The 15,999-nt window shown below is 47.3% G+C and overlaps 1 protein-coding gene across 4 annotated transcripts in view; it reads left to right on the top strand.

Moving 5' to 3' along the window:
- Positions 1 to 5,694: 5,694 nt before the first annotated feature.
- The window catches only part of NRXN3 (neurexin 3), a 1,502,570-nt gene continuing 1,492,265 nt past the window's right edge, over positions 5,695 to 15,999 (top strand). For all 4 annotated transcript variants that reach the window (XM_047079783.1, XM_047079782.1, XM_047079785.1 and 1 more), the window contains exon 1: positions 5,695 to 6,403. In XM_047079783.1, coding sequence (XP_046935739.1) covers positions 5,695 to 6,403 — 709 coding nt within the window. The remainder of the gene's footprint in view (positions 6,404 to 15,999) is intronic.

The raw sequence follows: 15,999 nt of genomic DNA, 5'->3' as shown, positions 1-15,999 counted from the left end.
CTGTGCGTCATTACCCTGAACTACTTTCACATCTTGGGGAGAATTCATGCCTTTACCTTCTTCACTGCCTGCTGTAGAGTCTTCACTGTTGCATTAAGGTAGGGAGGACAGCATGTGAAGCTCTCCTAATCATATAGTGTCAGGAGGGGCATAGTTTAGTCAACTTAGTGAATCTCTGAGGCTATTGTGTAAGACCAAACCTGCCTTCCCCTCCAAAGCACCTAGGGATAGAGCATGCCCACATCCTATGCTTTTGCCCAGGAACATGGATGAGTGGGGGTATAGAGCACTGGTGGTGGGGGGGTGAGCCATCTGACACGTGTCTCAGGTCACAGGGAGTCCTGAGAGGTATGGGTGGCCATATGAAATGAAATCTTCTGTCAATGTGTCAATTACAGTGTTTTTGGAGGTCTAGTAGCCTAATTAAAACTTGCTTAAATGAAAAAAAAAGTTGTGGTTCATACAGTGGAAGTCCCAGGATCTATTGGACACTCGGCTTCAGGCCTGTCTGCATCTAGGTGCTAAAACCTCACTAGAAATCTGTCTTTAGCCACCTCTTGGCTCTGTTTTTTTCCCTGTTGTCTTTATACTTAGACAAGATCATCTTGGTATCTATCATCAACTCTGGGCTTCATTCTAACAGTTTGACAGCATGGTGAGAAGAGAGGACCTTTCTGTCAATAATTCCAGAAAAAGGCCCAGGGTTAACTCTGATTTGACTCTATTTGGTCGACAAGTTGGTCCCTAAACTAATGGCTGTGGCACGAGATTGCAATGTTCTAATTAGGATCTGGGATTGAGATAAACCACACCTGAATGACCAGGACTGAGATTGGTAGTGAAAGTCATCTTAGCTTCAGAGTGGAGTGGGGATGTGGTGAAAGTGGGGTGAGTAAAACCAACAGAGAGCTATTGTATGGATTTTCTGGTTCTGGTGAAGGGAATAAGAGGGAAATCAATGAGCATTTCTAGTGGAAATATGGCAAGCAAGTCTGAGGACTGTGGCGTGCCAGCAAGGGCTGGGCGCGAGGACAGTCACCATCATGCCTTCACATACCCATCCTGGCTCTAGACACAGGCCCCATTTTCTCCTGCGTCTGTCTCAAGAAGTGGAAGAAATGGAGGGAAAGGATGGAAGGGCAAATGGCAGCCAGCTCTTCCAAGCCAGGCCTCATGCAAATAGCCCACAAGTCGCAGTTGTGAGAGCCACACCCCGCCCCCAACCCAAGCAGTTGGATTGTGAGACATTTGCAAAGATGTTAACCCCACGTAAAAAGTGTGCCATTTGATAATTATGTAAATTAGCTGGCAATTAGATAATGTCACTCACTTTCCCTCTCCTGCTAGATTCCCACATAACAGAAAAGCGTTTGTGCTTCTACACCAGCCCAGACCCTCTGTGCAGGCTCTAGGGCAAACCACTCGTACCGACAGCTGCCTGGGCCATCCTATGGCTCAAGAGAGAGTGGAAGTAGGCTGACTGGGTGGAGAGGGCTCTCTGCTCCCATTTTCCCACTCCTTGAGCCTTGTGTATCCCTGCTAGAAGGCTAGAGAAGGCTGAAAAATAAACACCTGGGGCAACTGGCTTGAGGCCTGTGCTACTTAATGTAAAGTCATCTTTAGCTTTTGGCCATATTGGCAATTTCCCAGAGGCCATGGGAATGTCCACAATCCAAGAAAGCAATGGAAAGTCTTTAGGAGAGAATGTGGGCAGATTATAGGGTGTCAAGTCTAGATGAACCCAATTCTGATGTTACCAGTCCTGAAATCAGATTCTTCTTGGCACCCGTGGGAAAGAAAACTTGGTTTTCCTCAGATAGCCTTTTTGATCCCCTTTGATGCAGGGAGGGGAACATGGGTATCTCCAATGCTGGTCTGGGCTGGAGGGAAGGACTATGAATCTGACGTGAAAGACTCAACAGGCCGGATGGAGTTGCCACCCCAAAGCAGGCTGGGAAAATTCCCTTGATCTTCCTTATAGGGGAGTGTTCTGGAATGCTTAGTTCTTAATTCATGGGTTTCTTCAGATAACTAGGCATATGCTACTTTGCCTTTTGGGATCATCTGAGGTTGGCATCCAGAGAAGTGTGGGAGGTCAGGACTGCTGTCACTGTGTAAAGTGAGGTAGTATGGAGGCCACTGCATAGAATAGAAGTCAGATGATGCATGGGGATGCTCTTCAGCTTCTGTTTTTACTTTCCATTCTCTCTACATATGTTTCTTGAGCTCCTGCTCCATGCCAAGGCCCTGTGGCAGGCAGCGTGGTGAAGCAGACCCTGTCCACAGGGAGTTCTCCATCAAGTTTTCAGAGCCTGAGCTCTTCGTTGCTGTGCTTTGTATCTCTGAAGCACACTTGAACCCTCTAGGTTTTGATTGCTTTAAGAACAAGAATGCTTTCTTTTATTCTGCTTTGATAGAGCAGTGTCTGGAATGAATCAGAGCTCAATAAACAGATTGAATTGAGCAAGTCATTTAATTTATACAGACAAATACGTGACTTACAGAGGTTCAGAGGTGACTTAATAGATAGTATAGATCAGTGTGGAAGTTTCTGGGACTGTCTATTTCAAGGGTTTCCCATGTCCTTGCTCATCCATAACACTGAAACCTCCTTCAACATGTCCTTTCCTCCCACAGGTCCTGCATTGGCTTTGGCCATCTGAGCCTAGGCCTTCCCTGTCAGCCAGTGTACTCCCTGGTTTAAACTGGCAGGACAGGGAGAGGAGAGGGAAGTTTCCCCCACCTCCCCAAGAGGTGAAGCAACCAGGGTGGTGTCACTGAGAAAATTTTCCCAAGCCTCTTGGGCTTACACACACTGAGCTCCTTTATGGCCACATGATTTTTATATTCTTGGCTCATCAATAATTCCAGGATTGGAATACCTCCCGTAAGAGGCTTATTCTTTCTGCTCACACCTGCCTTGCTCCCCCTTTTCTTGCCCCTCCCACTAACCTAAATCAAATGCACGATATGGGGAGGGGACAGAGGAGCAGCTGTCTTCTGAGCACATTTCCTGAAAGGGGCCCCTTTCAACAAGTTGATTTAAGGAAATATGTGAACGTGGCAGTTGTTGAAACCGGAAGGAGTCCTCTTTTCAGAACCAGGGTTTCCTCTCTCCCTGGGATGTTGCCTTTTGCCTTGGTTGGCATACTTCACCTCACACAATGGTCACATTCATCGAGAGGGGGTCATGTCTCATCACCTAGCCTCCTGATAATCCACCTCTGGCTTCATGTCTTCTATTCACTCCACCCTAAGAGCATCGGCCTACTCGTTGTTCTTCACACATACCAGTTTGCTCTAGTCGCAAGGCCTTTGTTACTATTACTTCAGGGACATTCTTCCCATGGCTAATTCCCTCACTGTCTTTCAGGGCGTTCTTTAAATCTCACTTTCTCAAGGACTCAGATTTGTGGTCTTTGACTATTTCCATGGTGTAAATACGCCTAGCATAGTTGGTTCCATGCTACTAAAGTGACCTTAACCAGTTCAAAAATTTCTGAAGTTTTAACGGTTGGCTCTGACAAGCCCACATGATTTACACTTCCATGCTGCTGTGTCTGTATTCTAGTTAAGCATCTTTTGTACTTCCGGAGGTAGTACATGCCACACTTCGGGAAGCACTGCTTGGACAAAATCATGTATAGAATAAAGGCTTTCCTTATGTTGGATTCAGTCAACCTCTTGTTGGTTTGATCTGTTTGTTCAGTGGGCATAGATGTTTGTTCCTGGTTAAGGCACATTTTCCTCTTCAAAGCAGGGGTAATAACCAGCTTTGCTAATGGCATCATCATAAAAATCGTGGACAGTAATGGTCTGATAGAGACTGTGGTGAATTACCGAATGTGCCAGTTAATAAGCAGCAATTTGAACAGCTCTTGGAAATTATACTCATTGCTCTTATGTGAACAAAGAAGTCTCCACTTGGCTAGGTGGGCCAGAGTCTGCCTTCAACATCTAGATCACCCACTTGACTGGGTTTTTGTGCACTTCCAATCAGTATAAAACATATGGAATGTGCTCTAGGTCTGTTGTATTCCTCATTTGTTGTTCATTCTGAAGTTTTTGTAGTTTTTTTAAAAAAGTGCTTGTGGTTTTATATACTGCCCCTACTTCACAGACGTACATACACTCACATCAACAATAGTTCTTCCTATCCCTTTGTATCCAAAATAAGAAAGTAAAGAACCTAGTGTTTATTGATAACCTGCTATCATGCCAAGATCTTCCATACATGATCTCATGGTGTCCTCTCTCCAAACTTAGAAGTTATTTTCCTCTGCTTTATTAGTGAGGGAATAGAAGCTCAGATAGGTTAAGAAATTTGCTCAAAGCTCAACATAAAAGAACCAGGTTTCAGACACAGCCTTTCTTTTTTAAGTCTCAAAACACATTTTTTCCTATAAGAACTTTTCACCAACATTTATTAAGAGATGAGAGTTGTTTTGTTCGTTACTCACTTTCTAATTTATTTTTGCTGATTTTTATAAATATTTCTTTCACAAACTTAAAAGTGGGAATCTGTCTTAGGCCTCCTACACCCAAGCATTGGATTGTCAAGTTGAAAAAGAAAAATCTAAAAAGAAATCAATGTGATTTCATGCCTCTTAATAGGTAAATAAGTTAAAATTATGTGTGTGTATTCAAGTGTATAAAATGTTAGTACTTAACTTAAAAATAAATTTTAGCTATGTGACCCTGTGATATGAATATTGTAAAAATGTGCTGATACGGCTTTGGGAGTTTTGTACTATTTTTGCATATGGAAAAACTGTGTGCATCATTAGGCACTGAGCTCAGGGTCCTGCAACGGCTCTGGAGGAACCTGGGCCCTCTCTCCTGTTTGAAGCACCAGGCACTGGGGGAATCCTTAGAATAGCCAGACTCATAGTCAGCGCTCCATCAATATTTGTGAATGAGATGCAGTATTTTCCTGACACCACCCTAATCTTTCTTTCTTTTCTGCCCACACCCCTTCTCCCTGCAGATCTTTTTCTGGAGTCCTGAGAGGCAGGTTATGGGCAGGACTGCCTCTGGTCCGCACCATGAAGTCTGAACCTGCTCCCGCTCTGCCCTGGGCCCTGCTCTGCCTGAGCACTCAGCTTTGGGCTGCCCTGCTCCCTGCAGCCCCCCGCTGCTAGGAGGTAAAACTTCAGGACTGGTCCTTGGCCTGTTTTTGCCTTTCACCTGGCTCACCTCACTGCTCACGCCTCCTCCATCACGGCACCCCCAGCCCAGCCCTCTCCCCGGCCTCCCCGGCTGGGGCGTTTGGGGGTCCTTTGGGAGGAGTGCAGTGCTGAAGGCTTCCTCCTGCTGTGGACCTTCTTCTCCTTGAATCAAGGCCTCCGGATCCACATGGATAGCTGAGATCTTTTCTTGGAGAAAGACACTTTGCTCCTCACTCTAATCCCACATTTTCCCACTTGACTTTCCTCCTCTTCTGCTGCTCGGTCTTTCCCCCCCTGCTTCTTTATTGGATTTCTTGCTCGTGCACCCATCTGGGGCCGTCTTGTTCACTTTCCTTCTTCCTCACCCTCTGGATATTTGTGCGTGTGCCTCCTTCCTTTTGTGTGCTCTCTGTACCCCCCCACCCATCTCCTCTTCCTCTCTCCCTTCCCGCTGCCAAGGGGGATTGTTCCCCTCAGGGCTGTTCCTTGCCAGTCTGCTCCTCTGGCCTCAGTCCTGGCAGCCACAATGAGCTTCACTGCGCACTCGGTTTTCTTCACCCTGAAGGTGAGTGTCCTGCTGGGGTCACTGCTGGGGCTCTGCCTGGGCCTCGAGTTCATGGGCCTCCCCAACCAGTGGGCCCGTTACCTCCGCTGGGATGCCAGCACGCGCAGTGACCTGAGCTTCCAGTTCAAGACCAATGTCTCCACGGGGCTGCTCCTTTACCTGGACGATGGCGGCGTCTGTGACTTCCTCTGCCTTTCCCTGGCAGATGGCCGCGTACAGCTCCGCTTCAGCATGGACTGTGCGGAGACCGCTGTGCTGTCCAACAAGCAGGTGAATGACAGCAGCTGGCACTTCCTCATGGTGAGCCGGGACCGCCTGCGCACGGTGCTGGTGCTTGACGGTGAGGGCCAGGCGGGCGAGCTGCAGCCCCAGCGGCCCTACATGGATGTGGTCAGTGACTTGTTCCTTGGTGGAGTCCCCGCGGACATACGACCTTCTGCCCTGACCCTTGATGGAGTACAGGCCATGCCCGGCTTCAGAGGATTAATCCTGGATCTCAAATATGGCAACTCAGAGCCTCGGCTTCTGGGGAGCCAAGGTGTCCAGTTGGATGCTGAGGGACCCTGTGGTGAGCGTCCCTGTGAAAATGGTGGGATCTGCTTTCTCCTGGATGGCCACCCCACCTGTGACTGTTCCACCACTGGCTATGGTGGCAAGCTCTGCTCAGAAGGTAAGACCTTCTTCCCTAGTCCTCTCTTACTAGAGACCCACCCACTGCATTGGGTGAGGCCAAGACCATGGATAGAAACCACCATTATCGTTGAAGGGCATCTTTAGCTACATGTTGGATAATTGGGTCCCTTTCCCTGAGGAGGTGGTGGAAATCCTTCGATTGCTGTCAATGGAAAACCCATCAGATCTTGGCAAGGAGAGAATCCTGGCTACTCAACCATGGGCTTCTTACTCAGATGTTTGGCTGTACTCAAAGGGCTAGATGGAGCAGACTGAAGGATGTGTGCCCCAGATCAGCTGCTTCCACTGCAGACAGCAGGGTTAGCACAGAGCAAGAATCTGATAGAAATGGGCAGTGTGGCTATCTCTGTCCCTCCTGATCCCTTGAGAGTTGGGCCCTTGGGATGGGTGGGACACTCCTCATCACTTCCTCCTTAGTCCCCAGGAAAAAGAGTGCCCATGCCAGGGAGGATGAGGGTGGATGGATTGCAGGTCCATTCTTGGCCCGCTATCATCCCAGCCCTTCCATTTGCTTCTCATCCCACAGTCTTTGGGGAGGTGCCTGGAGGGTGGAGGAGGCAGCTGGGGATGGGACTACTCACCTCCTCATTCTAGCGGCAGGATTTTTCATATGAGGTTCCTCTTTCCTGTCCTCTTCCTCCTCTCCATGTACTGAGAATGGTCAGGAAGGCACAGAGACTGACAGGAGCCTTGTCTAGCCAAACCCCCAAGGGGGCTGGCAATACTCAGTATAGCCTTGATGAGCCTCTCAAGTTCAACCACAGCTTCCCAGGGAGAGGGAAGGTGAGGCTCATGCCTGAGGACTTAGATTGCCCTCACCTTATTCACCAAATTCTGACTGTATGGGATTAGATCCGAGAGAAGTGGCCCAGACTCTACTTTGACAAGTACCTAAAATCCAGATTCATGGACTCCAGGACTCATTGAAGGCCTGGCTTTGAGCAGGAGGAAGCACTGAAGTGACAAAGAATGTGAGAACTGACCACAGGGGTATGCATGTTGAGAGGCTGGAATGAGGAGGAGGCAAAGAAGTTTGATTTTCTCCTCTTTGAATCAAGCCCTGGATTCTTCTAGAAATGTTTTGCCATCCCATTCTGGTCTCTCCAGGAAGGTGGTGGGATGGTATAGGGCAGAACAGTGGTTCTCAACCTTGGCTTCGCGTATTAGGATCACTTGCAGGGTGGTTTAAAAACTCTCAGGCCACCCTATGGGCTAATTCAATCAGAATTTTGTAGGGGGTGGGATCCAATGTGTATTTTTAAAGCTCCCCAGATGATTCTATTGTGCAGCCAAGATTGAGAACCAACAGGTCAAGGGAGGTCAGGTAGGTGGGGCTAGGTGAGTGTCCCAGCACTGACTTCCAGGATTTTTTCATTTTGGTGAGGCCCCTGCCTTGGGATTTGTAATTAAAAATAGTGTCTGTAGGTGTTCCTCAAGCCATCCCATAATAGCCCAACCCCTAAAGCAGGTTGTAATTCATATGAATTTTAGCCACTCCTATTAAAAATGTTTTTTTTTTTTAAATCAAAGCAAAGTTTATTTCATAGGTGGTGGATGCTGGAGAGTAGGACACTTCGAGGATCTTGTTGGAGACCCCTTTGTAGGTCATGTAGGGGCTATTGTGGGAGCCCTTCCCAGGTCTCTGCTGCTTCTTTCCTCTGCTGGGCTGGGCATCACATCTTCCCTCCTGTGGCGGGGCTGCGGGAGAGGGAGATTCAAGACATGCATGCCACTTTTTATTGGCTTCTTTTTTTCCCCACGGAGCCCATTGGAAAAGTGGATGGGGAAGAGGACCCGAGGCCACCCCAGCCCACAAAGCCACTTTGGGAATGTGGTTATTGAAGCACTTCTTATAAGCAGGTGCCTTCTGGAGCTGACTCCGTTCCAAAGCTTCTTCGCTTTGGAGAAAGTTCTGCCTGAAGACGCTGACGTCTTGTTCGCCCAAAGGGTCTGCTCTGTTCTCAGAACTTGCATTGAAAGCTGGCATTCTTCCTTTCTAGGGACTAGGGTGTTTGCAAGTGTGTTGTTAACTTGCTGATTATCCCTGATTGCATTCTTTGTGTTTAAAAAGAACTCATTTCCTCTGGGCAGGTCTGGATCAGCACTTTTCTGCAGGAAGAATTTCCATACTGTATATGTATATGATTTGTCTTTTCTCTCTCTTTTGGGGTGTGTGTGTATGTGTGTGTGTATGTGTGTGTGTGTGTGTGTGTGTGTGTGTGTGTGTGTGTGTGTTTCAGGTCTCCAGTAGCATTTCTTTAGAGCAGATTGTAGGCAGTCAATTTTTTAATAGCTAAATACAACATGCATATTTTAATAATAGTTCTTTCTGCAGGGTTCAGATCGTCTAGTGGCTGTGGATTGATACCTCTATCTGAAGAAGGCAAACACAGAGCACAGCTCATTTATTCTCCTGATACGTAAATAGAGTAAATGAACTCTGTCGTAACAGTAACAGTTGGCTGGCTTGGAACAGAGCAGTGCAAAGGTTGAGGTGAGGGTGGGTGTTGGGAGAGGTATCAGAATTGACTGTTGATAACTTGGAGTCTGTTGATCCTGGTAATTGTCATCATGTCTAATCAGTCACAAAAAATACATTACAGGCTTTTAGAAAATACCCGTTCTCTGTACACATAGTTAATTTTTAGCTAGTAAGCAGGAAAAGCTCACCTGTAAAATATTAAGGGGGACAAATTTAAGCAGATGTACCTAAAAGAAGATGAATAGTCTAAACAAATGCCTACCCATTTGTCTACAGATGATGTGGTGAGGTTGGCTGTGAGGATGCATCCACTCCCTACTCTGCCTCCTTTCAGTTGTATACGTCATAGACCGGAAACCAGCATACTTATTCCCAGCTGTTGGTCCTGTGTGCCAGGCATCTATCTGATTGTCCCGATTTGTAGGATAGGCCTTGACATTTGATTGTTTGAGGGCTTGCACCCAGTTTGGAAGATCCATTTTTTACTTCATGCTTTAGCAGTTCAAGAACAGGAAGAGCTGGGAGGTCTCCTGCAGCTTCAGATGGATGTGGTCGGGGCCTGTCAGAGGCGCTCTCTGTGGTCCATTAGCTTCTAGCATGCTGGCGGCATTGATGTTTGCTTGGCCTGTCTGGCTTTCCATGCCTTGATGGCTCCAGAATATCTCTGTGCTGCACCCCGGGAAGAATGCACAGATGGGCCTATCTCCCCTATGTGCTTTGGGCTCTTCTGATCCCCCATTGGGTGTCTTCTCTAGGAAGAACCTAGAAGATACTGGAGATGGTTGCTGTGGAAAAGTTGGGCCTAGGGGTTGGAGGTCCTGGACTCACTATCTTCTTTCATGTGGTGAAACGTTATTTTCTCTGGCTGCAGACTGAACTCCACACATCCTACTTGAGAAAAAATTCATTCCTAGGCTCCTAACTTAATTAATGGTCACGTTGAACATTCTGGCACATGGTGGAGAAAAGGTCCCAGATTTTTACTTCCAGGTGTTATGTTTGTAAACAAAATGTTCCGGTGCTCAACTTTGGACTTGTTTGTGTAATCTTGCCTTTTTAGTAAGGGTCTTAGAGGACAGAAGAAGTGCAGGTAGTTCAAAATGATTTTAAAATTAAACATATCTATTTTGGAATATAGTCGAGCTATGGCACAGCATATTCACTGGTTTTGATCTAGCCCAGTCTCCTGTTACCAGTATCCTGGAGCTCACTGGGCAATGAAGAGGTATCCTGAGCTCCCCCAAAAGAGCTGTCCCCTCATGGGTCATTGAGAGTTTATTATTATCTTGAAATGAGTTGAAATTGATACTTTATTTTTAAACCATTCTTAGTTATGAATATGCATGTATTGAATTTCTTAACAACCTTATGGTCATGAAGAATTGATTTGCTCCCAAGGTGTGTACATTTCAGTAATAGTCTTACTGAGGAGCTCCTTGAGTATGAAGTCAGCCTGTTGCAGGTGGGGTAGGGCCAGGGAAAGATGGAGAAGGCATCACATGTTGATTTATCCTCCCAAGTCTCATTAAATGGGCCTACCTATATCACATACCACTTGTGTGTCCCCACTTTTAGGTTAATTCAGTGAAGAGTCATGAGGTCCTATTCAGTTGGGGGAAAACATGTTCATTGTCTATCTCTTCCTGCTGACTTGGGCAGGTGCCCAAACCAGAAGCTGCAGTCTTGAGTCTTAGCTCTTAACTTCTCAGGTGGTGTGATCCGACAGTGAGGTACAGCGGTGGGTGTTGGTGGAAGGGGCCCGAGCCTTATTACAAGCACACCGTTGAGTGGTACCTACTGGCCTCCCTTTCCCATCCCTCCAGCTGTCTGCAGCTGCAGGTTGGTTGGATTGATGGCTCAACACCACTGTGTGGCCTTGGTATGCCTTCCTGAAAGTGAATTGTAATTACTTTTCTTTTTACTGAGGGTTTTGTGACTCTTCCCCCATTTATCCAAGCCAGAACTGGGATGGAATGGTGTACCAAGAGACTGATTTCCCCTAAGCGTTTACCAAGGGCCAAAGGCTTCCAATGCTGAAGTTAAGGTTCTAGTGATTGCCCCAGCTGATCCTCCATTTCTGGGCATTTGTGTAAAAACACAAACATCTCCCTCCCCATCCCCAGTGCACATCCTGCTGGAATTGTAACATGGCAGTGTTGTTCCTAAACCATGTCAACCCTGCATGGCTTGGGGATAGGGGTGGGGGTGGGAGCTGCAGGGGAGTGGTGAGCAATCAGTAAAGACTATCTCTTCAGAATCCTTCTCCCCAGTATGGAGACTGTGGCACAGAAGCAAGGGCTTACAACATGCACAAAGGAGAACTGCGGCTTCTGAGACTTGATTCCCACCCAGCATTCAGGCGTTAGGTGGGACCAGCCCAGCCAGCCAGCAGGGGCTGTCGCTAAACGGAGCCTGAATAGGGGTCTGATTGCTCCTTTTTCCTCCTCTCCTTCTGATTACCAAGTGAGATTTCCTGGGTATGCTGTATGCTAAATGGCAGAACAGCCGCCTGCCACTTGCACCAATTATCCCTCTTTTAACTGCCGAGGGAAGAGCAATTTTTTTATACCCCCCCCACCCCCACCCCACAGTAGCATCTCTGCCTCCTTTAAAGAAATAAGAGTGTTTTTCCTTGTTCCCCCTTCAGGGGGGTGAGAACAGTCTTCTTTCTCCCTTCGCAGAATCCATACACCAGCTGCAGGCTACAAAGGGGGTGGACACGGGGTAAACGCTTCGTCCGAATTCAGTGGGGTTGAGGGTTACCCAGGCATTTTGCCAAGAGCCTTGGAGTGGCACGTGAGCTTGCATTTGCATTTGGTAATGAGACACCACAGGCCCAGCACCAGGGGCTAATTATCTTCGTGGCCCCTATCTTCCTTTGCAGGCTGTCAGGGAAAGATGGTTTCCAGTTCCTAGGGCAGCTGCCCATCAGCTGGGTCCTCTGCCCTCTTTGCGGGACAGAAGAGATAGGGTGTATGCTTGGGGGATGGGGCCAACATACTCTCCCTGCAGTGGGTGTCCTGTGCAACAAGGCCCAGAGGTGGAACTTGAACGAGAGGCTTCAGGGCAGGGCTGTGAGGGTCAGGAACCCTTCCTTGGATAAAAATAATAATGATGTCAGTATTACTATTATCGAATGCCATCATGTGCCTGACAGCCTAGGTGCTTTATGCGCATTGTCTCATCGAATCCTCATGGCACTCCTATGTGGTTGATATCATTAACTAGCCTCACTTTACAGATGAGGAAAGTGAGGAGCAGAGACATTTGGAACTTGAAGAAGGTTTAGTGTAGTCTTAAGAGCATGGCTTCTGGAATGAAAAAGATTGGACTTAAATCTGGGCTTGTCCAGTTATAAGTTGTGTGTCTTTGGAGAAAGTTTTAGAAGATTCAGTATGCTCATCAATAATCGTAATAATTAATAGCAGCTAACATTCAAGGAGTGTCTACACTATATTGACTGCTGTGCATGAGTTAACTTTTATAACCCTCACAGCCACTCAACACACTATCGTTCTCATTTTGTAGACAAGGAAGTTAAGGGACGAGAGGTTCAATAATCTGTCCAAGGTCACACAGCTAATAAGAGGCAAAGCTGAGGTTTGTATCTAGGCGGACTGGCTTCACAGACCACACTTAACCACTGTACCATCCTGCCTTGCAGTGAATCAGGATAAGAAATTGTACGTCGGGGAGTTGTTGAGAGCATGAAAGCAGATGAAATGTACGGAATTATCAACATAGTCTCTGGGAAAGAACAAGTCCTGACTCTGGGCTGTTGGTCTTCCTGGTGCTTGTAAGAATGAACTGTGTGTCAATTTGGTCTTGTAGAAGGTTTGATGCTCCCCTTTGAGGACCCCCACCTCTGCCATTTTCCTGCATCCCAGTTTGAGAAATGGTAGAAACAAAAGGAGGGGAATTCAGTTTCATTGCCATTTTGCCCCTGCCTGAGAGCCAGTGATAATGGTTGTGCCTGTTGGACCATATTTGGAACTCTTTGCAAACCTGTGGTGTTCTGGCCCCCATAGCAATACAATGAGGCAGGTAGGACAGGCTTTACCATCCCACTGAAAAGTGAGGAGACCCAGACATGAGGCTCCAGTGAACTTGTGGGTATGAGGGCAAGTTTGGATGCTGCCTGTTTGGCGGGTGTCTCTGGGACCTAAAAACCCAGATTCCCAACGTGGCATTTTATTTCTGCTCCTAGGCTCCCTTCATTAACACAAATGGCCTGTGTCTCCATTGTGAAATGGAGCGTTGCCTCCCTGGATGCTGGTGATAAGCAAAATGTCAAACTCCTGGTGTAGGAGGTTATCAGCTCGGCCAGTCCCAAGGAGCCTTACTCCTCCCAGACAGACAGAAAGCGAGAATATGAGAGAATGAGAGAGGATGAAATGAATGTGTCTGAGTATTCAATTCCCACCCTCAAGACCCTGGTTTGAAGTGAAGTGACTGGGGATTGGACCCATGGGTCATGAGGCATTTGGAGCACAACTACACCACGCTGGAGCATCGCTGGACAGCATGACCTCTTCAGACTTAACCTTTGGTTTCCCAAGTACCAGGAATTGCCCAGCACCACACCCAGGGTTGGCGGTAAAAGACGGAGCTCCTGGATTATTCTGTCAGACTCCTTCTTGCTTTCCTGCTGCCTTCTGACTGTCTTCACAGCTAACAAAACCAAACTCTCTTTCTCTGTGTTTGTGCTTCTCTTTCCCTTTGTGTGTGGGGGAGGGGGATCAATACAGAGGCGGATTTAACCAGGAAACAAAACCTTTCATATATCCTCACTTGCATGGTCCCTTTCAAGGTGCCATACTTAATGCTGTATTTGTGATTTTTTTTTTTTCTTAAGGAATCCCTGGTATCATCAGCTTCTAGCTCCACCTCTGTGGATCCGCCTCTGTTAAGACTTGTTGCTGCCCAGTGGCAGCAATGTTGCTCTGGGTGTACATGTGATTCCCCAGTGGCCTATGACCCTTCATCACAGACACACTTTCCTTCACTTCATAATCGGCAGGGCAGGAAGAGCCTTGGAGGGGGAGTGTGGAGGATGAGGGGCATCTAGGAATGTTATATGGGGAGGCATCTAGGATATCCAGTGGGCAGAGAGAGGCCATGTCTAGAAATGTTTATTGTTGATGCAGAGGAAAGTGCTGGTGTTTAAAAAGAGGGGGCACCCGCATCCTCCTCCTGAGGTTTTCCCAGCTATAGTTGGGATGTTTGGTTCGCTGCGGCTCACTGGGGGGCTGTGTTACAGGTGACAGGCTGTGGCTGACAGAGGAGAGGGACAAAGCGTGGCTCGGCAGGCCTGTCTCCGTGATCTATTTGGGAACTGACAGTGCCAGTGGGTTGTCATTACTGCCATTGTTCTCCAGAAATTGATGTCTTTGGGTAACCTATTTGAAAGCAATACGGGGCCCTCTTTAAATGTGTCATCATCTATATCTGCTCTCAGACCTCCACTGCTGTCCACAATGTTCCTAAATAATGCATTTTCCAATTAAAAAAAATTTTTTTTAATTCAGGAACCAATACTAGCAAGCTTTTAAAAACAAATTGATCTCACAGTCATCTGGCCAAACTGGCCAGCTCTGCTCTGTGTTAAAACTTACTTCACACGTGGTCCTACAAACGGCTAATGTTTCAGCTCTTTGGGGGGAAAAACACTGTACTCTGTGAGGGTACACAAGGGCCTGAAGAGGATGGAGATGAAAGAAAGGCAGGGACCTGAGCTGGAGGCAACATGAGGCTCTTGGTTTAAGCTGTGACATGCACTTAGGATCCTTTGGGTTTAACTGAGGCTCTTATTTAAGTATCTTTGCACCTAAGATGACTCTGAGGAGCTTTTCTGTCAAGTTTCTCCACGAGACTCTCTACGTCTGATCTTCTGATATTTTTGCCTCTTGACTGCTGGTTTAGTTCTCCTGAAGTGGTTCTATTTGCAGGTGCAAAGTTCTTAGAAGACAGAATCTCAATAGTCCCGTGGTTGTTGGCAACACTTGGGTTGGTGTCTTTGCTGTCTCAGGCAGAGTGTTCCAGGCAATCCCATACCCTCTTCTCCAGGTATTATTGGGAATGTGTTACCTGCAGCCCCAGGAGAATAGACAAAGTGCAGCAAGAGAGTGTTGAGCTTTTTAGTTAATAAGTTGCTTTAAAATAAAAACAATACCCCTCTTGTGAGGAGGGACCAGCCAGGCTGAAATCACACGTGTGCGATCCAAACAGTGGGAACAGGGCTGGCAAGGCTGGGAACTTGCCACATTCTCATGATTTCTTCCTTCCTCCTCATTCTCTCAGGCTTCTTTCCTTTCCGGAAGGGGTCCTGTCTCTTGCATGGCTAGCTTGGACTGCTAAAGGAAGCGGGAAGGGTGAGCTTAAAGGATGGTAAGCCTCTCACCTGTGGGATTCCTAAAAGACTAATCTTCCCCTATAATACTTGCTCCACCTAGATCAGGAGAGGCAAGGCTGGAGTTTAGGCTCAGGAGATGTGCTGTGAGCCCCTTCTCAGATTTGAGGAGGCACACTGAAATTTGGGGGGACCCTGGTGCTGATTCTTTACATGGGATGATAACTTTGGAGGGGACTTTAAGGATCTTTGGGTCTAACTACCCATTTTCCACCCTCTTCTCCACTGTGTAAGACATATTTCCTCCTCTCCAAAATACCCCTAGTCAAATGCAGTGGTGGATGGGGGCTCAGTGCCTTTCAGGGCAGCCTAATGTATCTCTCTGTGGTCACTCCTGAGGGTCAGGGAGCTAGCTCTTCCTACATCAGGCTGCGGTCGGCCTCTAGCCACGTCCTCACTGGTCCCCATTCTGATTAAAGCAGTCTGACCTTTGCAATGGGCCTTGTGGGTGAGGGGATGGGTGGGTCATAACATTTCTGGATGCTGCTCTGCAAGAATTAACTCTTGTGTCAAGTAAAATTCATACGGGATTCTCTAATATGGCACTAGCGGCCCGCACATCACAGAGTTATTTAGAATTAACTGCTTGAGATTAATCTTAAACAACGTGGGAGGGACTGATGTGGGAACAGACTCTGAGGTAAGCAGGTGATTCATGCTCTAGTCATTTTGTTCCTAGGGC

This window comes from Lynx rufus, unplaced genomic scaffold (genome assembly GCF_022079265.1).
Source record: "Lynx rufus isolate CCGP_SWC_20201006 ecotype Redwood Valley unplaced genomic scaffold, mLynRuf1.p SCAF_17, whole genome shotgun sequence".
NCBI classification, from domain to species: Eukaryota; Metazoa; Chordata; class Mammalia; order Carnivora; family Felidae; genus Lynx; species Lynx rufus.
Note: the sequence above shows the minus strand (reverse complement) of the source record. Positions and strands in the feature narration are given on the sequence as shown.